This window comes from Onychostoma macrolepis, chromosome 11 (genome assembly GCF_012432095.1).
Source record: "Onychostoma macrolepis isolate SWU-2019 chromosome 11, ASM1243209v1, whole genome shotgun sequence".
Classification (NCBI taxonomy): Eukaryota; Metazoa; Chordata; class Actinopteri; order Cypriniformes; family Cyprinidae; genus Onychostoma; species Onychostoma macrolepis.
Window position 1 is genome coordinate 12,233,693 of NC_081165.1, and position 27,122 is coordinate 12,260,814.

Consider the following 27,122-nt stretch of genomic DNA (forward strand, 5'->3'; position numbering starts at 1 on the left):
ATTGTAAAAGTGGACCTTACAGACTTTTTTTTTTCTCTCTCTTTTCCCAAAAAAGAAGAGTTGTAAGATATTTTTAATTAAGAAATTAATACTTCAGAAAAGACCTATTGAAAAAATCAAAATGACCGTAAAGACATTTCTAATGCTTTTTAAATAAATGCTGTTTTTTTTTTTGTTTTTTTCACTTTTTATTCTTTGAAGAATCCTGAAAAAAAAGTTTCATGGTTTCCACAAAGATATAAAACTGTTCAATACAGATAATAATAAGAAATGTTTCTTGAGCATAAAATCAGCATATTAGAATAATTTCTGAAGGATCATGTGACACTGAAGACCGGAGTAATGAAGCCTAAATTTCAGCTTTGCCATCAGAAATAAATTATATTTAAAATATATTCAAATAGATAAGTTATTTAAAATTGTAATAATATTTCATAATATTACTGATTTATTATATTTTAAATCAAATAAATGCCACCTTGATGAGCATAAGGACAACGTCATTAAAAAAATCCTACTGCCCCCAAACTTTTGAACATCAGTGTAAATAGGGTTGACTTTGAGAAGAGATTTGATCTGACGAATGTGTGTGTTATCAATAGCCTGCTGTTCTCACACATGTGCTTTTAGCTCGTTGAGTCACCGCTCACCATAATGACTGAACGCTGACGGTCTGTTGCCATGTCAGTATGTAGGAGGAAATAGGGACATGGTGACAGAAGTATCACATCTATACTCATATACCCTCAGATGGATCTCAGCCTGGACTGTGACCGTTTAGCATTTAAAGGGTGTTTGAATGTCCTTGATTTTCTCATGTCGAAGCCATATTTCAGCTACAGCTATCTCCGTTTCACTGACCTTTAAAGGTCAACAAATTAAGGTGTTTCTGTTATACAGCTCTCATAATCTTTCCATCACAGAGAAACGCTGCCGGAACTGCAGGCCTCATAAGGTAACACAACAAAACTCACTGTGAGGAAAAAAAACAAAAACTGCAGCAATCTTCAAATAATTAACTAATATTGCACTGTAGGCTTGAGTAAAGAGTGATCGCAATATGAGATGAAACATTAATGAAATATTGATGTCTGCAATTGATCTTCTCTGGCAGTTGAAATCTTTTTTCACTCTAACAAAATGCTCTTCAGCACAGTTTTCTCACTGATTTATGAGCTGATTGGTTGGCGATGACAGCAGTGCGATTATCAATTGACTCAGAGTTTTGCTAGTCTTAGTCTCCGTGAACATTATGCCGTTTTAATTGGCAAAGAAGAGAACTGAAAAGCTCACACGTTGATGGACATAAAGCCTTACATTTAAAGTTTTACTTCTGTAATGCATCGTATTTCAGATTGAAACATGTTATCCAACTAAACAATGTCCGCCAGACTTCATTTTGTTTTTGATATTTCAATTTTTTTAATTAATTAGTTAATTCATTTATATATTTTGCTTTCTATACATCAAAGTATCATGAAAAAAAAAACTGAAGTGTAAACTAAACAAAAGTGTGCATGAATATTTTAATATTTTAACATTACAAACTGATAAATTAGACCAGGGATGTGTATTTTATAAGTGAATATTACTAAAATATATTTACTCTGCTTCTGCAACTGCTGCAAGCACAAATGATATAAATGAACTGTATTTTGGCCTTTGGGTTGCTGTGGCTTTTATTCAGATCTGATGGACGAGAGACACGTGCAGGTTGGTAATGGAAATGGGAAATGTTCCCTGAAGCAGATACAGTTATTAGTAAATGGGGCAAAGTCGGTTCTGAGTGCATGATGGGCTCTAAGGACTGGAGATTTTAAAACCATGCTGGTTACAATTGTGGTTGGATAAGTTTCCCAGGTTCTCTCACCAGGTTTTCCATTTAACATCAGTTTGCATGTTGAACTGTATATAATAACATCTTTCTTCTCATTTTCCCCCATTGACCTGTTATAAAATTATACACATTCATACTCCTCTTTTGTTCACGACAATTATCCCTTCACGCACTTTAAAATGAGTCACTGTAACATCTCTCACCCTGTTGTCCTGGCCAGTGTTAATGTGATTGCTTTATTGTGTGGAATTGGCATCGTGGATCAGTACTGATGCTTATTTCAGAGTCTCTGTAGGTTCTCTTTGATGACTCATGGAGTTACAAGAAACTGTTGCATGTGGTTGAACATCAGAAATGTGTCACAAAATGTAGGTCAGTGTGATGGTCTGGGATAAACCACTCTTTCTCCCTTGTGGCTCTTGCAGACATGATAGCTGGGAAATCGGCTGGAGGCAGATATAATGGATATCAGTAGAGAATCCCTGCTGACATAGTCAGACGTCGCAAATAATACACCTTCCATAGACACCGCACCTTTTCTTTAATCTTCTGTCAGATCCATCTCTTTAATCCACCTTTCAGATGGATCATGTAGAGATCCAGATGGATATGTTGAGTCTTCACCCTGATTGGTGTCGGGATCCAAAAATAAACCGGTTTCTGTACTGTAATTTGCTGTGAGTTGTAAAGCACAGTGACACCAAATTCATCATGAAGAAGTTCATTATTAAATGCCTACATTCTGTTTATATAATGTTTACATAATTTATGTTAATAATATAATGTATTCTATTGTATAATAGTGTTGAGATAGCAAACAGCAAGTTGTGAAAAGTTTATATGAATCAAATGAAGACTTTTTCGGTAACTTCAGTATTAGTATTCAGTGGCAAAGTTCTTATTGGCCCTCACTGCTTTTATTTCCCTCACAGCAGGTTTTCTTTCTCTCTTCTGAAACCTCCGACCACTCTCTGAGTTTTTATCATCTGTTAAACCTCTTCAGTGAAACTTTCCAGGCCACAGTCTCAGGAGAAAGTTTTTGGGTATCCGAGCAGAAAAGTGCAAGGACTTGTTCTTTAAAAAGCTGCTCTCTCCCCTCAGACACGATCAAAAGCTGATCTCAAAACTGCTGACAGCTGCATTATGTGTAAAGTCTTTCCATGAATGTTGAAAACGAACAGCTTGAAAAATCTCAGAAAAATGAATGGAATGCTTTATTCTTTGTACTCTGAATTACCGTTTTCTCTGTAATTATTTTATATTTTCTCTCTTACTTTGGTTTCTCTTTCTTTCTGTCTGTTTTTCTACAGTACCTTTCACAAACGCACGTTTAAAAAGTCAGTTGCAGGCATTGTCACAGAATCAATAGATGGCCCAATTTCACGTGAAAGCTTGACTAGCTCCATCTGTGAGTTGAGAGGAGGACACATCTAGAGTTTATTCCCGCAGTGGCCGTGAGCCCATCCCGTCCCAGACACTTTGGCAGAACCACTGCAGAAATCACCACATCAGCTGTCACATTATGAACATTAATCAGACCCTATTGATTGTGCACTGATCATCTATCAGTGTTGCCCTCAAATAAGTGTTTATTTCTTTTGCAGTTAATTTGATTGTATATTTGATGTGAATTTGTACATTAAATGTGTGAAAAAAAAAAAAACACTTTAAATTTCAACAAAAATATGATATACTGTAGGAGAACAAAAACAAGTGAGGGAATACAGAGGAACAATACTATTTGTTTAAAGGGGTCATATGACGTTGCTAAAAAGAACATTATTTTGTGTATTTGGTGTAATGCAATGTGTTAAGGTTCAAAAAACACATTATTTTCCACATACTGTACATTATTGTTGCTCCTCTAAGCCCCGCCTTTCTGAAACGCGCCTATTTTTACAAAGCTCATCGTTCTGAGAAGCAAGGCGTGCTCTGATTGGCCAGCTATCCAGTGCGTTGTGATTGACTGAATACCTCAAGCGTGAGACGGAAATGTTACGCCCCTTACCATATTGTGATACCGTGTCCCGGTGCGATGAGACTAAAACAATAAAACCCTTTACAAACGAGGCATTTGTTGCATCCAGTGGGGACATAATTACTGATTATAATGACTTATAATGTCTTTTTACACGTCGCGTAAACATTACCATGTCTGCATTTGTGATTGTAGAAACGAAAAACAACAAGCTCTACTCTACACTGCTCAAAACTCGCGCTTGAATAGTCAGTGGCAAAGTCTTTAAATATGAAAACAAACTTACAGGCTGTGAGTCAGAAGCACCAGACTGCACTTGCAAAGTTGGATTTGCCCCACTTTATAGAAACAGTCTTTGAGCACAGCTGGCAGGCTACTCCCAGGTTCAGGAAATAGTCCTCCGTAAAAAACGAAGCACACTCTTAATATTTGGGTTGAACTGTTCTGGAACAGTGTTGTAAATACAACTTAACCACTGATTTCTAGCTGTGTCCTCTTTTGGAAGCCCAAACAAAGTAGCTTCACTTTCACAACGAAACACAACGTCTCCAGGACAAGGCGCCGGCGGCAGCAACTATACTACAGAGAGAATAAAAGTCCCTCCCTCTTTCATTGAGTATACCTTTGGGCGGTGTTTTACAAATCTCCTCACACCGTGGCGTAGACATGTGGGGGCGTGTTTGAATGAGCCGTTTTAGGGGGGCGTGGTCGAGTTGTAACTTTTATAAAGAATAGCTCTTTGGTTTTGAGACTTTAGTCTTTGCAACTTCAGGGATCTTATCTGTGCACAAACAGCTTGTAACACTCCAAAGACAAAGGAAAACTTGAAATCGCATCGTGAATGTGTCAGATACCCATCATACAAGTAGTTTATCTAGCTCCTTATTGCCAGAAACAACACAGTGAAAAAAATATTGCACATCTGGAAATATGGATGGTGAAAATTGAAGCCAGAAAAAAAAAGTGAGAGAAAGATTCTTCCACCTCATAGCAAATGAGAAGAGCAAAGTGGTAGTTGTCGCACTTTTTACTTTTTATTTATTTCTTTTATTTCAGTGAATATTTCTCATGGCATTATTGTTTTTAAAACTAAAAGTTTCTGTATTGACACAGTTTAAATTCTTGGCATCAGTTATCACCATAGGAACCTGCTATTAAACAGTATATTGTAGGCTTTTCAGCAAAATTTAAATAGTAAGACATTTATGGGGTAAAAAAATCATGAAACAGGTTTTGTTTTTAATTTTTTCCACAACAGCTATTGAAATTTGAACTGAATTTGAAGGACAGAATTCATAACAACAACAAAATGTCTTGTTTTCAAATGTTTTGAAATCCAGAGGATCCATATAAAACCACTGCTAGGACAAAAACAAGCATTTGCGCAATTTGACTTCTGATTTAAAACCTTCTTGTTACTTAACACTTTCCTGTGTAACGACTAGTCCTGGTCTCCACTATTCAAAAACAAGATTCAGTATTTATTATTGATGTTTAGAATTGTATGTGTTTCATATTGTATATTTTATCACTATGAATGATATCTCATTCCTTGAACTGAGTTGCCTTGTTGTGAAATGGGTTTTGAAAACATAATGTTGATTGATAGGTTGATAGATATGGATAGACAGATAGACAATGATAGTTTTGCATATATTTTTTGTCTGTTAAGTTCTAAGTTCTGCAAAAGTCCTTCAATTCCTGTGTGGCTCCAGCATCATTCAGGTGGAGCTGTCACAATGATTACACTAGAAGCTTCTGTACAATCTCTCAGAACACGCTGTGTACGAAACAGTGTCTTGTTCAGGAATCCGATAGAACAAGACCATCTGCTTCATCATACAGAACGAAAGCCCGTCTCACATTACAACAGTACATGCGGTGTCATTTTTGTCACTGTTATTATGTACCGTAACTAGTTATGATAATTATGTAGCTTTCACAGCAGTTATATTCAGTAATTATTCATAGAAATCATTCATGCTTTGAATGTGTGAAACTTCTCCTGCTGTCTCATCACGTGTGTGACCTGATTATTAATCTTTATTGAGCCAGCACGTGAGTAATGATTCATATCTGACCTTCTGACATCAATCCGCAGATACAAAGAGAGGCATTTTCAGGGGTAGATGGCATATGAAGGGTCTTTTGTTTATTTTTTTATAAATCTCATTTATTGTTTACTGCAGATGGTTTTCCAGTTAGATTGTCAGCAGTGTGATTCATTGAGTTCGTTAGGTTCATTTGGTGAGCTGTGTGGGTTATTGGAAGTTTAGTAGTCTAGGCTGTATTGCTAAAAGCCCAAAATACAGACAACCCCAAAACACACTTGCTATTGTTTGAAAAGCAATGGCACGTGTTAGCATCCTTGTGTAAATCACTCCCACGTTCACCTCTCAATGATAATGATTCTTTTTTTTTTTTTCAGATGTATTCACTAATTCTAATTCACATTCATGTTTAATTTCACATCCGCATGTTACTTGCTATTTCTTTGTAATTGTTTGTAAAATTTACTTGCAATTTCTGAATAAAAATAATTTCAAAGTAGCTTCAAAGATAGATAGATAGATTATTTTATTTCATGTTTAATTCAATATGTTAGGTACTTATTTCTTAATTGTTTGTGAAATTTACAAGCAGTTGCTGAATAAAAATAGTTTTAAAGAAGCTTGATAGTAAAAATAGTTTCATAGAAAATTCTACACCTTTTTTAATTTTTTATTTGAGCTTTCTAAAACACAATGGTGTCTGTTTACTTCCTCAGAATGGCTCTTTGCTTCCTCTGACTGCCATAATGCTGACGATAGTCTCTCTAAATTGATTTTATGACTTAATCTACTCTGACTTTTTGTGACTCCTCGGGAAATTTGCTAGTCTGAACCAGACAACATCACAAACTGCTCTGAGAGTGGGAAGATGTTGCCAATGGACCTAAATAAAAGGCATGACAAGCCTGGGTTGGTGTGTGTTTGCTGTCAGCCTAGATTCCTTGGCGTTATTCTGTTTGTCATCTCTCCTCATTTTGTGACAGTGGTATATTCATCTGTCTTGTGAGCAGAACAATGATTTGTCCATCTGCTTGGCAGCCACGGCTTTACAGACAGCTTGGAAAATGCGAGATTCAGTCTGTCTCACTTGTAAACAAGGTCACTAGAAAGAATGGCCTATATGGACTGTCTGGACTTCACATCCAGGTGGCCACTTTCCGCTGAGGTGCTTTTGGGTTGTAGCGATGCATGTTGTTTCTGGATGACACATATATTTCCCTTAATAAAGCAAAGTTGAGGTGGCTCAGATGTAAGAGCCTGTATGTGGTGTCTGGGGAGCTTTCAAATAACTGGATTTATTCTGTTGAGATTGACCCTGAGCTCTCGTTCACTGAGGTGAGGTAACTGTGATTTTGAATATAGCAGTTGCTTTCTACACAGTCTAAGTTGTTTATTAGTTTGGAAAGGAACTTACCAACTGAACGTTTTTTTTTTCTTTTCTTTTTTTAATTGCTTTTAATTGAGATAAACTTGATTAAAAAATGTGAATTCAAAGAAATTCAAAAAGGTGGATGTATGGAGGGAGGAAGAGATTTTTATATATTTCATATATAAAATTATTAATTAATTCTTATTAATTAATTTTATGGACCATGATGGAAGAACACTTACTTACCTGTGTTTATTTTCGTTGAATTTCTATTCAGTAATAACAGTAATAATTCCTCTTAAGTCATTTCACAGTTCAGCTTTAACTATGGATTTATTGTTTTTATGTCATATTAAAAGGAGAATACATTTGAAAATTCAAGTCGATAAGCATATCTTAACCCTGTCCTTGTTGGTAGATAATAGATGCTAAATAAAGAGACTCCATATCTCTTTCGTCCTCTCTCATTCCTTTCCTCCGCTCTGAAGTCTTCAGGGCTGCTCGCTCACTATCGTCTCGTCCACTGACACATTTCTGAATCGATGACCTACATAAATTCTCATGTTATGTTCTTAGAGGACCCCTTCCTCTGATATTCCGCTTTCCTTTCTCTCTGTCCAAGTGATTCTCATACTTCATTTCAACTCAGATCTGAGAAAATCACGTGCTGGTGAACAGCAAAGGGAATTGTTTAATCATTCTGATTCCCTTGTGATTCCATTAACGAGTCTGTAAATACTTTTGAGAAGGTACCAAATAATTATACTGTATAGCCTAATATTAACAGACACATACCCATGATCTTGCCAGTTCAGCTCTGATTGATGTGGGTGAGTCATGTTATGTTTAATGACCCACTTTTTAGCTAATCAGTAAAATATGAATCATATATTGTGCTTATTTCTTATCCCAGTGGTGAAAATATAGTTTTAAAAATAAGTAAAGTTTGCAAAATGTATGCTGTTCATGTTGTTTGAACATAAATCTACATCGGCAGTGTGTGTACACAACCACCCTATAATGAAAAAAATCTTGCTCCTTTTTTTAATCCCCATAAATCATAAGCAGTGTCTCAGAACAAGCTGTTCGCAGAATCTGTAAAATGTGATGCCACATGTTACAGGCCCACCCACTTACTGTGGATGGACACTTTTATTTTGACAGAGATTTTCTGTTTTTGTTTTATTGTTTGGGTCATATTATCAGCGTAGTCAGCAGTATAGGTACTGTATATTACGCTGCTGTAACTTAACACACAGATCTAATATAACCAAGCAATTTCCTTTCCAGCTGTTTACCTTCACAGACATAACCAACTATGTTTTTATAACTTAAACATAACAGTTTAAGCGCAGTAAGACATGAAAGAGAACTTAGTTTAGTACTCACATTCTGTGTGACAGCCGCTTTCTGTGCGCGTGCTTTGGATGTGTGCGCTCAGAAAACCGTATATCAGAAGTTTAAACTGATATTGCTTTAAAACGCATGATTTCAGAGTGAGAGACATGATAATCAAAACCAAACATATGTTTTTTGGCAGAGTATCTGAGGAACAAGCTGTAAAGGCACCTCTATTCTGGAAAAGGGGCAGGGAGCAGCAGCTCATGTGCATTTAAAGACACATTCACAAAAATAGCCTGTTTCCAAAATAGGGAAAACTCCAAATAGGCATTTTCAAAATAATATAATAAATGATCTGTGGGGTATTTTGAGACACATTCTGGGGACACCTGAGACTTATATTACATCTTATAAAAAGGGGCGTAATTGGTGCCCTTTTCACTTAAAGGTCAAAAATCTGTAGCTGTAAAAATATTTTCCATTTATATCAGCGTATAAACATTTATTGATTTTCTACAGCAAAAACGTGACCAATTTTTTTTTTTTTTATATATGAGTGAACAGTTATTTGTTAGATGTTTTTGTTGTCTAAGGCTCTTCTGATGAGTCAGTTTTCACATGTGCCTGTTTGGCGCATGATTTTTGCCCTAATAATAGCCCGAATAGATGAATAGAAACATCATATTGTGCAGTCGAACAATATTGTGATCTGCACCAAACCACCAAAGATTACCAGTGTGAACCATTCATTGTCCTCTTTGTTGTGTGTCCTGCTTGTTGTCAGGTTGGATAAAGTTTGGAGGGCAAGGAAAGCAACATCTTGTCAGTGATTTAAATATTTTTATCTATTTGGTCTAAATGACATTACACAGAATAGGGATTTTACATATTGCAAGTTACTGATTACCCATAAACATGCATTTATTCTACATTTGCATCATGAAAATGCATTTGATGTCTCTTTATTTGTTAATCATTTAATTTAAATGGCTATTCATTTGTGCAGGATGTGGGTGAACAGAGGTTCACGTCTGGAGAAACTGAATTACACAGCTGAATAATTTAGCTTAGAGATCTGAAGCCTTGGAAACACAATCCTTCAGACTTCTTGAGGTCAGTTTTATCAGGTATACGCTTGGTAGACGCAATGAACTCAGATGCCCCCAACCCACAGACAGAAGAACTATAAAAGTCACCTGTGCTTTTGTTTAAAACGAGCAGTCTGTAATGAAAAAGGGCAAAAAAGGTTTAAAAAAAATACTGACACACTCACTTTGAAGAGCTCATCATACTTTAACAAAGCAAAGACAGGAATAAAACAAGCTTTTCATGTAAAAGTGGGTTAGATGATTCAAACTGAAGTGTAAAGTTGTGGATAAAAGAGCGCTGCAGCAAAGCTTCAGTTTCACTCATTTAATAGTAATAAAAGCAGTCAGCTCTGACATCTAAGCGCAGACATTGATCAGGCATTCAAAGTTGAAAGTTCCACAAGAAAGATGACAGGTGAAAACACAGCTGGGTGTTTATCTTATCTTTTTCTTTTTCTTTTTTTTTTAAATATGTGCCTTGTTTCCACATTGTCACTGGTTTATTAACTTGTTGGCTAGCAATTTCCAGAAAGTGTATATACATGCACTGGAAGGGATATGTAGTATTCATGTTGGAGGAGGAAATCACTGCCTGCCTTGTTTGCTTGTATTTTAGCATTGCTCTCTGTGATTTTAGTTTTAGCATCTCTTTAATGGCTGTTAGCTTTGTGGAGCTCTCTGTGGTAATTTTTTTTATAAAATATTGAAGTAAATATTGAGGTTTGCTGTTACTACTTCTGCAGTAATTCTGTTTGAACACAATCGTTCTCAATGTTGAACAGTCCCTGTCCATTTTTTGCCCACTATTCTTCTTCGCTAATAAGGTCTTGCCATCCTTTGTGTTTGGAGTCATAATCATAAAGACTGTTGCACTTAAAACACCAAATAATTGGACTGTTAAAGTTACAGATGCTTCTGCTAAACGGGCTCATATGATTTACCCTTTTTGGAGGTCTGAAGTCGCCCATTTCACGAAGCGCTTGTACTAAACACAAATTATACTACACTGATATACAAACTAGCTAATATAGACAGTGGAAAGATAAATAAAAGATAAACACGTCTTTTTTTCCACTGCAGCCCAAACAAATTATATTAACCCCTGTATTAATCTCATATACAGTGGGGCAAAAAAGTATTTAGTCAGCCACCAATTGTGCAAGTTCTCCCACTTAAAAAGATGAGAGAGGCCTGTAATTTTCATCATAGGTATACCTCAACTATGAGAGACAAAATGAGAAAAAAAAATCCAGAAAATCACATTGTAGGATTTTTAAAGAATTAATTGGTAAATTCCTCGGTAAAATAAGTATTTGGTCTCCTACAAACAAGCAAGATTTCTGGCTCTCACAGACCTGTAACTTCTTCTTTAAGAGGCTCCTCTGTCCTCCACTCGTTACCTGTATTAATGGCACTGTTTGAACTTGTTATCAGTATAAAAGACACCTGTCCACAACCTCAAACAGTCCAACTCCAAACTCCACCATGGCCAAGACCAAAGAGCTGTCAAAGGACACCAGAAACAAAATTGTAGACCTGCACCAGGCTGGGAAGACTGAATCTGCAATAGGTAAGCAGCTTGGTGTGAAGAAATCAACTGTGGGAGCAATTATTAGAAAATGGAAGACATACAAGACCACTGATAATCTCCTCGATCTGGGGCTCCACGAAGATCTCACCCGTGGGGTCAAAATGATCACAAGAACTGTGAGCAAAAATCCCAGAACCACACGGGGACCTAGTGAATGACCTGCAGAGAGCTGGGACCAAAGTAACAAAGGCTACCATCAGTAACACACTGCGCCGCCAGGGACTCAAATCCTGCAGTGCCAGACGTGTCCCCTGCTTAAGCCAGTACATGTCCGGCCCGGCTGAAGTTTGCTAGAGAGCATTTGGATGATCCAGAAGAGGATTGGGAGAATGTCATATGGTCAGATGAAACCAAAATAGAACTTTTGGTAAAAACTCAAAGAATGCTGAGTTGCATCCAAAGAACACCATACCTACTGTGAAGCATGGGGTGGAAACATCATGCTTTGGGGCTGTTTTTCTGCAAAGGGACCAGGACGACTGATCCGTAAACGAAAGAATGAATGGGGCCATGTATCGTGAGATTTTGAGTGAAAACCTCCTTCCATCAGCAAGGGCATTGAAGATGAAACGTGGCTGGGTCTTTCAGCATGACAATGATCCCAAACACACCGCCTGGCAACGAAGGAGTGGCTTCAGAAGAAGCATTTCAAGGTCCTGGAGTGGCCTAGCCAGTCTCCAGATCTCAACCCCATCGAAAATCTTTGAGGGAGTTGAAAGTCCGTGTTGCCCAGCGACAGCCCCAAAACATTACTGCTCTAGAGGAGATCTGCATGGAGGAATGGGCCAAAATACCAGCAACAGTGTGTGAAAATGTTTGACCTCTGTCATTGCCAACAAAGGGTATATAACAAAGTATTGAGATTAAATTTTGTTATTGACAAAATACTTATTTTCCACCATAATTTGCAAATAAATTCGTTAAAAATCCTACAATGTGATTTTCTGGATTTTTTTTTCCTCATTTTGTCTCTCATAGTTGAGGTATACCTATGATGAAAATTACAGGCCTCTCTCATCTTTTTAAGTGGGAGAACTTGCACAATTGGTGGCTGACTAAATACTTTTTTGCCCCACTGTATGCACCCTTAGTTGAAGAAACGCTTATGGTGCAAAGTAAAAACCATATCTAATGAAGAATGTTTTTGCAATCTGTTTATATATTTGTAATATATAATTTAGCTTTCATTGTATCTTTTTTTTAATTGCCTTGCAAGTGATGTATTTTTTGCAGTTTGTGTGTGTTGAATTAGATCTTACTATATAAAGAGTAGAGATGATGAACTTCTGCTGTCCACATCTTTGAAACGTAGTGCTAATTCATTCTCTTTCTTAACATCGTTTCTATTAGGGCACAGTCTCGACCTCGACCGCCCCTGCGTGGTTGTCCTATATGTTTCTAGGTTAGCTCAAATCACTGAACACACACTGTGTTTGTGAGTAGTTAACTTTATGTGTGTTGCTAATCATTGGAATGCTGGATCAATATTCCCTGCCTTCAGGCGAGGAAACTGGGTCATGGGTTTGGCATCGTTCCATAAAACACATCCTTATTCTCACTGAAACCTGAATTAATTCCATTTGGGTACAATACTGTAGGATTCAATTGCATTGAATATTTACAAATAAATCAATACATTAATTCATTCTTTGAATGCTCTTTTGATTAATCCTTGCTATAAAATTAATTAAATAAATAAAAGCACTGACCTTTGCAATATTTGTTTGTGTGTAAATAAAAAATCAAATCTGCTTTTGAGGTGCTGTATGATGTAGTCTGCTATACCAAGCCTCTGCTCACCATCCCTCTGCTGATGTTAATTAGCACTCAGGCAGACGAGAGCTCTGCAGAATGCCAGCTAATTTGAAGGGTTGGAGGGCCGGGCCAATGCACTTTAGCCCTGTAATTTTCCTCTGTGGCAGCCTTTTCCTAGAACAGCCATTCTGTACTGTACAGAGGAGGAGGATGCAGGGATCTCCACGCTACCCACTCACAGATCACTTCATTCAGGGCCATGGTGACATTTGATGCAGTTCGTTCAAAAGGGATGAACATATAGTACACTTCTTTTTGTTCTGTACAGTACAGTTCTGTATAGGGGGCTGAATCGAAGTGTGACTGGCTGCGTTCATTTATGATTCATTTAAAAAAAAGTCATGCACAACATTATGCATAGTAAACATGAAAAAGAGTACACCATTCTTGATTGAACGACAAAAGCCCTGCGTTATCATGTTTGTTATTATTTATATCATAATTTATGAGCTGTGAAAAACATGCTTTTTTCCCCGTATAATATCCTGTGGTCAAAAAAACCACTGGCTCTATTTTTTTTTTTTTGAAGTTGTTGTCAGCAAACATCAGATATAAAAGCAATGAAGCAACAGTGAATTACCAGCAATTTCAAGCGCCTTATTATAGTACTTTCTTTGAAATCAGTCTTTCCAACCAATCAGTGTCCATTGTGAATGAGTATTTCTCATTTATTTTAAATAGAAAACTTACATTTCTTCTTAGAAGCACTCATGTTTTTGCCTGTTTCATTTTAGTAGATTGAAAAACATTGAATTATGGTTTCGAAGTATTGCTGACATCAGATGCAGCACATTGAAAATAGATGTGAATTTTTGTCACTTTGATGTTGATAAATCAATAATTAGCAATTATTGATTTGCAATAAATTTGCAATTATTGATTTGCTGCAAATCCTGCTTCAGTGCCTCAAAGTGGCGCAGCGGTGACACTGGCTGTCTGATAGCTAGCTGTCTGGTAGCGGGGCTTGTGCCCTGGCAGGTTTAACCATGCTACAAAGGTATCGGACAAATGACCTCTTGAGGTCAAAAGTCAGCTAAACTGAAGAGGTCCCAGGCCTGCCCGCCTAGCCAGCGGGATGGCGTCATATAATGGCTAAAACAGTGCGAAGAAATGGGCCTCAGTACCCTGCGCGTCAATCGGGCCACTCCATGGCGGCGGAGTGCAACCCGAGCGATGAGAGGCTGCTAAGAATCTCATGTTCCAAAGGGCCGCCAAGGAATAGGACTAACCTTGCCATATGCACCTACAACTGCAGGAACGGACTGAACCACCTAATGGAGGAGAAGAAGAAGATCAGGTGCGACGTGCTAGGAGTGTGCGAGACTCGGCAGAAGAAGGAGGAAAGTTTACGGTGGAAGGATGGAAGCGCCGTAAGACTGGGAAAAGCAGATGGTGCCAGATCAGTTGGAGGTGTCGGGTTCATTATAAGCGAGGAATGGGCTTTGAAGATCGTCTCCTGCCAGTTTGTATCATCACGGATTGGGGTGCTGAAGGTGAACCTCTCTGGAAAGGCTACCCTTAAGATCATCCAGACCTACGCTCCCACAAGCGCAAGCGACGACGATGAAGTGGAAGAATTCTACCGCTAGACAAAGTGCTAGCTCTAAAATCCACTCACACCATCGAAATGGGAGACTTCAACGCAAAGGTCGGAAAAGGGCAGCAAGGAGAAGTATTTGTTGATGGAAAGTTCGGATCCGGAGAAAGAAATGAGAGAGGAGAACCTTTAGTCACCATGGCAGAGGCGAGACGGCTTTACATCAGCAACAGCCTGTTCAGGAAGAAGAACAAGAAGAGATGGACCTGGATCGCCCCAAATGCTGAGCACCGCAACGAGATCGACTACATCCTGGTCAACAAACGGCGCATTCTGGAGGTCGTCTCCGTCATAGCGCCATTCAACACAGGCAGCGATCACTGCCTACTGCGGGCGAGGATCGTCATTGACGGGACGAAGGCACTGCACTTGGCGTCAAAGAAGGAGTGCGTGAAGGCATACGACGAGGCGCGGCTGCAGGAGGTCATCAGGCACAAAACCTGGCGGCAATTTGACGGAATAGACGAAGACTATAGTTCACTGATCGAGAAGTTGAAAGAGTGCTTGAGGAAGGCGAAGGATGCGTGTCCGAGGGAGCAGAAGGGAAGAATCTTGGAGGAAACAAAGAAACTGCTTGAGAAGAGGTAGAACATGAAGAGGACAGCAGAAGATCACCTCGAATACACCATTCTCAGCAGAGTGATACGTCAACATCTGAAGAGAGACTTCGAGAAATACAGGATGGAGAAGCTCCTGAAGACCGCAGAGGAAAAGAAAAAACCTCAAGAAATGTGAGAGGGAGATGGCACTTTATAGATCGGAGGTGACGACACTTAAGAACTCAGACGGTGTTCCGGTCAATGATAAGAGTGAGGTGGAAAAGGTTTGCAAGAACTTCTACACCAAGCTCAAGTCGGCCGTGACAACAGAACCGTTGTCGTTACCTCAAAGGAAAGAAAATGTGCCACCCGTTCTTGTCAGTGAAATCGAAAAGGCCGTCAAATTGATGAAACATGGAAAAGCGGCAGGGAAGGATGGCATAACATCCGAGGTGTTGAAGTCAGGCGGAGAGCAGCTGTGGAAAATCCTCGCAAAACGATTCAGCCGCTATCTGGAGGAGGGAAAAATACCCTCGCAATGGAAGGAGTCGAATACCGTCCTGCTATACAAGAAGGGAGATAGAGAAGATCTGAAGAACTATCGACCCATATGCCTCGTCTCATGTATATAAGTTTTTCACGAGGATAATCCTGAACAGGTTATCTCAACATCTGGACGAGCAACAGCCAAGAGAACAAGCAGGCTTCCGGAAGAACTATAGCACGATGGACCACATATTCACTCTGACGCAATTGCTGGAGCGAGCGAAAGAGTACAGGCTGCCTTTGTGCGTCGCGTTCGTGGATTATGAAAAGGCCTTCAACAGCATCGAGATCAATGCAGTGCTGAAGTCGTTGGAGATGCAAGGAGTCAAGGCGCAGTACATTCAACTGCTCCAGGAGGCGAATTCCGGTTGTACCACCGACATCGCTCTGCTGCCGCCACCTGTACGAGTACCGGTTGAGAAAGGCGTCAAACAAGGAGACACCATCTCTCCGAAGCTCTTCACGCCGTGTCTCGAACAGATCATCAGAGACATCGACTGGCAAGGTGGCATGAACATCAATGGCGAGCTATTGTCCCACCTACGTTTTGCTGATGACGTCGTGCTCATTGCTGAAACCATGGATCAGCTGCAGAACATGCTGACAGAGCTGCACATCAGAAGCTCGGTAGTAGGCCTCAAGATGAACCGCATGAAAACCAAGTTCATGCGGTCTGAGTATTCAACAACAGGAGGCCAAATTGTGGTTGGAGGCGATGAAATACAAGAGGTGGAGGAATACGTCTACCTTGGACAAGCAGTGAACATGCGCCGAGACATGGCAAAGGAGATCTTGCGGAGAATTAGATCCGGATGGAAAGCTTTCAACTCCATAAAGGATGTGCTCAAGGGAAAACTGGACAGAACCACCCGCTCCAATCTTTTCAACAGCACAGTTCTGCCTGCAATGTTATATGGCAGCGAAACTTGGGCTACGACAACAAGAGAGGAGCACAGGATGGTGACCGCACAAAGAGCCATGGAAAGATCGATGCTGGGAGTATCGTTGAGAGAGCATATCCGAAGTGAGATGATCCGGCGTGAGGGATGTCATCACCGAGTACAGAAAGAATAAGTTCAGATGGGCTGGACACGTCGCACGGTTCACTGCCAATCGGTGGACTCGTGCAGTTGTCGAGTGGTATCCGCGCGAGCGGAAAAGACCACTCGGAAGGCCTCCAAGATAGTGGAGAGACGAGATGGTCAAAACAATTGGAGCTACATGGATGAGGAAGGCACGATCGAGAGGAATGGACAGCGTACTGTGACCAGCGGTGTTGACTCGACGCCCGACAGACTGGTCGGTCAAGGTGATCAAGGTGAAATCAATAATGTTTCTTATTCTTTATTTCTTTTATTTGCCTCTGTTCTTCCTTCCATTGTCACAGCCTAATGACCTCCAAGAAGGCACAATAAGAATTAGCACTGACATTTTTATTGAGAAAGCATGCAGCCCCTTAAAATCAGTCTCTGTCTAAAAGATGTGTATTGTCTGGTCTTCACGGCAGTATCTGCAGTATTTTATTTGCAAAGCCCCAGAGGTGGATGAGACCTAATAAAGTGGACAAAATGGGAAATGTATTGAAAGTAAAGTGAAGTTGTGTTGTGTCCTAGCAAAAGGTCACTGCAAAGATGCTCAGCCATGCTTGGTGACAGCCACTAGTTACCCAGCTCCCAGAGTGCCTTCTAAGAGTCCCCGAATGACCCCTCTCATGCTTGTATTAAACTGTTATCATTGAATCTCCTGATATCTTTAAGACTGAGAATTGAGTTGGTATAGATAAAATAAATGATTTTAAACTAAAGGATCCAAGTCTTCTGAAGAAATGCTGTACAGTAGTTTTGAATAAGGAACCAAGTCATTGAATAGTTCTAAGAACTTAGCTCTAGGAACTAGCCAATCTTTATTCGCAACATTTACAAACATCAACAGCCGGTGAATGGAGAATGCCATGATTGGAGCTGTTTTTGTTGTGTGTCGTGGGATTCGTGATAATGGAGATGGAATGTAAACGCACAGTTTACAAGATTGAACAAGCATTAAAAAAACTGACTAAATCTCTTATGACAACTTGCAGTGTTACATACGTTACATACATTAACAACGCTGCAGACAGCAGGTAGCTAAATGCCATTATTATCGCTTTTTTCCATGTTTGTGGAGTAAATATTTTACATGGCTTTTTAAAAAATGAAGGATAGCTGGTGTTTCGTTTGGCCAATCATTGTATACACTTAATTATGGCATGGTATGTCTGAATAATCGATTCTGATTGGCTGGCAGGTGTTGATTAAATTTGTTGAACTGCACAGGTAGTTCCAGGTCAGTTTAATCACGTTCTATATTAATGCGCTTCCTATAAACATTGGTAACCATAGTAACATACAGTTACAGTTGAATAGTAATACAGATGAAAATAAGTCATTTTTATCGTTCCGGTCAAATCTTGCAGAGCAAATATTATTAACATCTTTAATATGTGATTATTAACATCTTTAATAATGACCATGGCACAAACTCCGCTGCGCGTCGGGTGGTTCTTCGCCTCCACATCGTGCATTCAAATTGTTTAATGCACAGCTAGCCATTGATTATCCCTTACGTATACACCGAGTTCCTAGAACTACATACATTCAAACAAAAAAGGGTACTTTCGCCAATAGTTCTAGGAAATGTGAAAAAGTCATGAATGAATCAGGGATCAACTGATTCATTGAAAAAATAAAAATGATTCATGCACAAATCTGACATTGCTGCTTCTGCTATGTACATGTCAAGGAGAGCAAGGACTAAAAGATTTTTAGTGAATATAAAAAAAAAAAAAACAATTAAAAAAAAAAACAATTTACTTCTAAGAAGCCTTGGAATACGTGCTTGAATGGTATGGACCACTTTTATGATTCTTTATGGTGCTTCTGGTTCTGAAGCCTTGAGGAGCTAGATTGAGACAGGGGAATTTATGGACAGTTTTGTGAGCTGAATCAAATTATTTATTGAAAATATCTGACTCAAAAGAGTTTTTAGTAAATTATAACTTAAATTTCTGTCATATTGTTTTATGAAGACTTTGAATATAGACAACACAAATGTTCATGGACCACATTTTGAATAGCTTGAAATGCTCATTCATTGAATTGCATGGAAAAAAGAGCACTTTTTGGACCAAGTATTCCTTTACTCATGCAGGGCTCTTTTTGGGATTCAATTTTGGTGAAGCAGGTGCAGATTAAATGACATCACTTCCCAAATTGCTTTCAACAACAGTCAGCCATTTTAACACATTGGGTTTGTCATTCAAGCTTTTCCATCTTCCATTCATCATCTGCGTTGACAAAAGTGTGTCACAGTGCTAGACTGTATGCCTGCCTGTCTCTTGTTTGATTTCTCATGTCATTGATGACGGAATAAGCAATCAGAAGAATGGGAGATGCGGCACGTGTCCCATGGTCCACCTGACGTCTGCGTGGAAATGAGCCACATCCACACGTGCCGTGGTGACAACGGTGGCCTTTCATTCTTTGCCTTCCATTTTCAGTACATCCAAGCCAGGCAGATAGAATTATTTTTTCAACAAAAGATGGAAACTAATATGCTCTGAATAGACAGGAACTGGGCGAGGGAGAAATGGGTCATGAAAAAAGGAAATGGAAAGTTTTGTCGATATAGGATTTTTTAAAAACATTTCAATGCAGTTTTTCCTCATTTAAATGTCTAGTGTTTTAAGTAAGTGAATAAATCAGGTAAGACTTGTGATTTACTTGCGGGATGCACTGGTGGGAGAGTTATTGTCATTCTAGAGAGCATTTGATTGGACATCTCTTTGATATCAATTGGATCAGTCATCAATATTTAGGCACATTTTCGCAGGAAAGAGAAATGCTGTACATTTTAAAAGTACATCTCCATAGTTATTTTTACACTACCAAATAGCAGCCAACACCCATGGACTAAAAGCTAAAACTCCAATTTTGATTTCTTTAAATGGAAAAGTGATGTTCTTCCCCTCCCATTCAAGAGCTGCGTAGACACGTCCGTAAATGTGCTCTGAGCCCCAGAGCAGACACGTGTAGTGGCTGTCGTCACATGTACATCATCACGTGCCACGTGTTTCCAAACAGAACCGTGAACATGGACAATAGATCAGGAGAATTTTAGCTTTACTCTGATCTTTAAATTAACTGTAAATGCAGTGTTTTTCCTTTTTCTCTTAATGGTTCTTTATATAGAAGCTATTGTGTCAGGTAATCAGAGCATTACAAAATCTGTGCAATATGGAAACGTTCGAGACTGTAGAGTCAGGGGACGGCATCAGATGTGCAAAAATAGCACACATCAGCAGATGTCGTCTAATTTTGATACAGACTAAGCAAGAGCTTACACTTCACTTATGTCTATCAAATTGTCATTCACTTGTTTGTTCTATCTAGTGTTCTTTCTAGGTTTGTTCATCTGTCTGTCGGTCTAAATTCAAAATCTTTAACTTATTCTAGCCGGTTATTCATATGACATTTTGTACAAAATTGGTAAATCGTAAAAAAGCAATAAGTAAATATTCCATTTATATTTAGTGTATTGTTGTTTATATGTGCTACTTTTCGAAAATGAAGTCTAGTATGCTCACCAAGGCTGCATTTGTTTGATCAAAAATATAGTAAAAATGGTAATATTGTTATATACAACAGTAGCATTATTAAAATTTAATATATTTTAAAATGTAATTTATTCCTTTGATGGTAAAGCTGAATTTTCAGCATCATTATAGGTTAGTATACCAAGATCTTGGTATTTTTTGTCCTGCATTTCTGTAACATCCATGTATAATATCAGCATGAAGACTATAGCCATTCGCCAGTCAGAGTTGGCATGTTATGTTTGTATCATGTGTAGCATAGATGAGTGTCATCAGGGCGGTAATGTCTCTGCCACAGATGCTCAGCATTAGCCTCAATCTGTTCACATAGGTGACTCAGGCACTGTATGGAGAGTGACAGGGTGAGTGTGTCAAGAGCATCATTCTCATGTCTTAATGCATCCGGTGTGAACTAATTATGACCATAGTGGAATATATAAAGAACGTATCACTTGCCCAGTGGATGTTTTTAGGTTCCTAGTGAATGCAAAAGTAAGATGATGTATGATTAAATTGCCCTGTCCAGCGTTTATTCAACTTATTTAGCCTTAAGAGGGAAGCCATCTGCTGTACAGAACCTCATCTGGAGAGGGATGTAGAGAGACACATTGGCTGGTTTCTACTGGATGGCACCATCACTAATGAAGCTGGCTGGTGTTCTGTTCTCTCTTCACGGAAATTGAGTTTAACGCGTGGTGCCTGTGATTGGCAGCAGTAGTAGTGTCTACACATCCTGTCATAAAACCCGGTGTACTCATGTTTTGTTTTGGTCCATCAAAAGGCAGCAGAACACTTACGTAACCAGTTTTATTCTCATCTTGTGTCTCACCTATTGCCAAATTTTGTCAGTGTTGTGAGCTGATGAGAGCTAATATGTGCACATAGACAAAATTTGCATCAGCTGGTTCATGATTAAATGTAATGCTTCTATTTATCACTTATTCTATCTACCATTGTTTGTTTGTACAGTCTATCTTTCGTTCATTCCATCCGTCCGTCCGTCCGTCCAAAATACATTCTATAAATCTTTCATTCGTTAATTTATTCATTCTATTGTTTTCATTTCATTGTTCTGTTTTTCATTCTCTCTATCGTTCTGTCTGTCCGCCCATTCTATCTATCAATATATCTATCATTCTGTCTATCGGTCTGGCTGTCTGCATAGTTAAAAAGGCAAAAATCAACTTCTGAAATGCCTGCAACAGCAATGTGTGTTCTATTTTTCCATATTTCTTGGTCAAACGGTAAGGAAATCCTGTAATATCATTGTAAGGTGTTCTCTAGTGAAACAAATATACTAAAATGTATTTGAAATACATTTCTGTCATGACAACTCTTGGAGGGATTGGCATGGTAATAATGTACATGACAATGTTAATGTATTTGGTCTTGGCGGAATAGATCTGCTATGCTGCGGCAGTGCAAATACTGAGACTTACTACTGCCAATACATCCACAACATGCTGCTGTGAGCATGTAAGAAATACTGCTGCTGCAAATATAACATGCATGAAATAACCCCCATATAGCATACATGAATCACCTCGTAGCAGATCTATACAGGTGGAGCTGGGGAAGTTGGAGGGTTTCTGAACAGTCCTGCAAACTGCTACAGCAAGCACTAGTCATATATTTGAATGTTGAGCAGCAAGCTCATTGGCTACCGATACAGGAGAGAACCAATCAGCTGGGCCATGTAATGATCGGACTGCGCCAGCTAGAATTTCATGCCAGAACTCTGTATTTATTTTGTGCTAAGTATACTAAAAATACATTTACAAAAGTGCTTAATTAAAATACCCTTCAATTATATTAACTGGTATACTTAGTCAATAGAACATCTAATTTTGTGCTTAATGTACTTTAATTGTGCAGAAGTAGTGCTGAGGTCCAACTAAAAGTATATTTGATTGTGCTACAGTACACTATTGCAAGTATACTTCAAGTACTCTTAAAAAATAAATATCTTGTATTTAAGACTTATATTATTCAGAGATCATACAATCCTTATTAACAGTGATATTAAAACACATTTTAGGCATAATATTAAGAATTGCGCACTGTGCTCCCAAATAAAATGTAATTATGGCATAGGGTTTTTTTTTTTTTAAACCAGGGTTTCCTTTAAGGCAGGGGTCAATATTTCATCATAAGCTCTTCCTGAGTAATAGTACCTGCTGAGAATTAGTGCTCTAACCTCACACCATGATAACACTGCCTGCTCTATCATACAGAATCCCATGCACCATCTACCTGGACAAGAGTGTGGATACAAAAAGGGTTTTTCCACTGAGAATAGTGCTGATGTCTGTCGTGTTCTCATGTGATTTGAAAAGTAAAGGCCTAACTTTTTCATTATAGGGCTTTGGGATTGTATGAAATGTTTAATGAGTTTAAAAACTAATGTAGTGTCATGATTAATCTTGTGGAGGTCATTAGATTTAGCTGTTTGTAACCGGTTCCTACATGCAGCCTTGAGTTTCAAATCCTGTTAAAAATGTCAGTGAAAATTACAGCGTTTATGTCTTTTTGTCTCATACTTTAGACATTTTCATAGATTTCTGTTGACAGTTTTGATGGTATTTCTTAAACTGTGCACTTTCTGTAGTTCATAATGGTCTATTTCTATTCATCCTGGTGGAGCTGGCAACATTAGAACTTATTTAAAATGCATTAGGCCTGATGCCTGCATCGATGTTTCCACAGACAGTTGATTGCTCTGCAGCGGTCAGATCAATACAGTTGCAGGAACAGTCAAAGACTCACTCAACTGTGTGCTTGTATGTGTGTTTTTGTGGCTTCTTTAGAACTGTTCTAGCTGAGTGATTCTGTAAATACATGATGCTCTTATTCATGCTTTATTTAGATGAAACTCTATAGGATGAATAACTGAGCGTGAGACTGAATCATACAGGGATAAGCAGTAACACTTGAATGCATTAGAAGTACTTCTGATATATAATATCCACAATTATTATAATGCATTTTAATGAATATGAATTTATTACTTTAATATTTAAAATGTGAATAAAATTTTCATAATGCGTTGTGTCAGAGACAGACTCAGAATATTCAGCCTTGCATATGCGAAGCACATACACTTTATGTACTCATAGAAGTTTGACTGGGACATTAATACACTAACTTTTCTTGCTCATGATTCATGGTTTTGAATTCCAAAATTGCTGTATGAAGTCAGTTTATGTGAAACATTGATGTGCTAAATTTTGAATTATGTCTTGACAGGGTTTAGAGTCTGTTAATGAGGTGAGTCAGACTTGCTGATGATGAAATCAAACCTACTTATCTGATTTTTCCAATTCTGGTTTCATGTTAATTTGTTGACATTTTACTTTTGACATCTCATAGTCCTTCCACGCACTCCATCTGGATCATTTATTATTTAATACTGAAAAAATGTCTGATGTATGTAAAAATGTGGAATGATGATTTATAAATAAACTATTAATTTATATATCAAAGCAAGATGAAGACTTATTGCATAATTATTAATTAGCTAACATTACAGGATGGTCTAGATATATTGCCTGGCAACATCAGTGCAAGATACTTGAGAAGGCATATACAGTCAGGTCGGTGCTGTTGGTACTGAAGTCTGTGAAGCCTCAATAAGAGGTTTTGTGCAGTAAGCTCCATTACATTCCATAATTCAAGCCAGCCTCTTGAACTCCAGTGAAACAATGGCATTTGTAAGTTATCTGGGTGCAATAACCCCATTATCATCCGGCTGTTCTGTGTGTGCTGAAAGCGTGAGTCTTGAGCCTTTCTGACTCCGGTAGTTTGTTTTGGCCCACTGCCATTGTTGCAATGCATATTTATAGCTTTACATTTATATTTAGTTCATGCTCTAACAGTTGCATTCCTACTAAAGGCATAATACACAAATAAGTTCATGTGTTTTGTTTGTGATGAATTTCGCAGGAAACCTAAATGAAACCACAAAGTTTTAGCATGAGCCAGTGATTCTCAACTATAGGGGAAACACAGTTTGTGTTGATAAAATTGTTAATGTTTATATTATAATATTGTATTACTTATGGGGTTTTTGAATATTGTATTGGAAAGCTAGACTTTCAGAATGGTTTAGAACCACTTGTATGAACTATTTTGATGCAGTTCTATACAATATACAATATAAATAGAGGAAGTGTTAGTCAAATTGGCGAGGAAAATGTCATGAAACATTTAAACACGTTTCAAGATGTTGATAATGTTAGCAGGTAATTATATTTTCAAAACTTTCATTTTGATATTATCATTTTTCAAAGGAAAAATGTGCACTGTAAAAAGTGATAAGTTGACATAACTTTAAAAAATTGAGGAAACCCTTTACCTTAAAATTAAGTACATAATTATTAAAAAAAAAAAAAGTTAAATGAACTTGACAATTCAATTAACTTATTTTTTAAATTATCATTTACTTAAAATTTTTAAGTCAACTTAACACTTTTTACAGTGTGCTTCATTCGTGTTGTTTTTTCTTCTTGATTTGAAATCATAAATGAATGAACATTAAGTGACATTCGATTTGTTTTTATACTAAATTCTGGTCTCTGGTCGTAAGTCATAGGGTCTCCGGTTGTGCTCTGGTCTGTTCATCACAAAAATATGTCTAAAATCACATAAAAATATGACTTCTGGAGACTTTTTTGTTTGACAGCCCCAGTCCTCATAGAAAAAAAAAAGACATTCATGCAGGTTTAAAATGACATGAGAGAGAGTAAATAATGATACATTTTTGTGTGAGTCCAGTTGGCCCAAGAGCTGTCTACCTGAAGTTTTATGGCAACTGAATTTATCAGTATGCAAGCTGTACTTGCTAGAAAAATCATACCAGATATATCCTCACTCATGTGTTTTATTAATTCCCCAATGCTCTGAATTTCTTGCAGCATGCATCTCTGATCAGAGGAGCAGGAAATTGCTGCTCAAACAGATCAGATCCATCAGGCAGATTTACCAAAGCACTGAAACCACAGGATTCCAGAAATCAGTTTGAACAGACTGTTCTACTCCACAGCCTGAAACCCTGATAGGTCTTATTGGACAAAATATTAATATCTTTAAAGTTCAGAAATGGTGTGTCATTCCAATTTAAATGCTGAACAGCATATTATCTGATAACTGGTGTCAGGGGAAATCATTTTTTGTGTGTCTGGGGTAGATCATTTCAGCATGTCCTACAGGAGTCTTATCGAAAAGGAATCTAATTTTCTTGATATTTTGATATTAAAGAGTTGATGTGCTATTAAAAAAAGCATACAGACCTTCTCTTTCTGTCCAAAAAGACCATCTATTGAAATAAGAAACTGAACCTCAGAAACTGACATGAACTAATGACTGAACTTATAGAAAATGGTCACGTAAAAGTAACATATGCTGTTTTGGCTATAAAAAATAAGAAGAATTGACCAAAAATGAAAAATTGCTGAAAATGAATTCACCCTTACGCCATCCATGATGAGTCATAAGAGTCATTTGTCTGTAATCAGCTTTCTGATTTGCACTAAATATTCATTATGTTGCAGAGTCATTAATAAGTATTGCAAGGAGTATTTTAGTATGCCATTCTGTCTGAACATTATTAGCATATACATAATACATAGGGGATTCTCAACTATGACCCCTTTAAGGTCAGATTTTTTTTTTTTTACCTACTAGCCTATATGTCTTAACTAGGGCTGCATGATATTGGAAAAAAAACTCACATTGCAATATTATATATTGCAGTATGAAAAATAAATAAATAAATAAAACACAATGAACGCGACAATATCTCACAATGATTTATATATCTCACAATAGTATTATGAACAATATTACCTTGAATCATCTCATCAGGCTTTCAGAAGGATGCGAGGCCCAGGTGTGTGCACTGTGTAGAAGTGCCATTTTCATCTTACTTGCACTAACTGAAGGTTTTAATGCGTTAAAATCGTCTAGTGTGCGGCCAGCCTAAGGAAAGACCTTTTCCTGGTGAATTGTGGACGTGATGTCATCACGGTCACGTTTGAGATTTCGACATACCTTCATGTTTTCCACATTACATTTTCTCCAAATTTAGTGGATTTAATTTTTTATTACTTTGTAATTATAATGTTGAAAAATCACCAGCTAAGTTATCTAATTTTCATAAGCAGGTCCTTTTCTCCTCATAAATATTTTATCTGGAATAACCGTGATTATTCTGTATAAAAACAAATCTCTTTTTTTTTTTTTTTTTTACCAGCGTTTGAGGCAGATGTCTTACTCGTAAATCAGTTGTTTAATGCAAATGGCCACTTATTAAATTATGAAGAATTTCTTTTATCGTTTTAATATTCCCATTACCCCGAAAGAATTTGCTATTGTTTTTGATGCCATACCATCTGGAGTTATTAGACTCTTTCAAATGACCCCCTATCCTTCTATTTGACCTTTTTAGATCCTACCAGTGGTGGGAAAACAGTGCTTTTCTGCCTCTTCTTCTAATAAATCAATACGTTTGTTATTCTTTAATGATTTTGTATCAATTCCAAATGTTACAGTTTATTGGAATTCTTTTGTCTCTGATATTATCTGGAGGAAAGTTTGACTGATTCCAAATAGATACTTAATTAAGTTTCCTTTCGAATTATCCATCGTACATATCCTGTTAATACTTTCTTAAAGAAATATAAAAAAGATATTGATACAAACTGCTTTTCTTGCAAACAGCACCCAGAGACTATAGTGCATTT

General features: G+C 37.8%; 1 protein-coding gene across 1 annotated transcript in view; it reads left to right on the forward strand.

The window, feature by feature from the left end:
- xxylt1 (xyloside xylosyltransferase 1) overlaps positions 1–25,551 on the forward strand; it is an 80,993-nt gene extending 55,442 nt beyond the window's left edge. The window contains exon 6 of the mRNA XM_058791877.1: positions 25,296–25,551. Coding sequence (XP_058647860.1) covers positions 25,296–25,436 — 141 coding nt within the window. The 3' untranslated portion in view covers positions 25,437–25,551. The remainder of the gene's footprint in view (positions 1–25,295) is intronic.
- Positions 25,552–27,122: the final 1,571 nt, after the last annotated feature.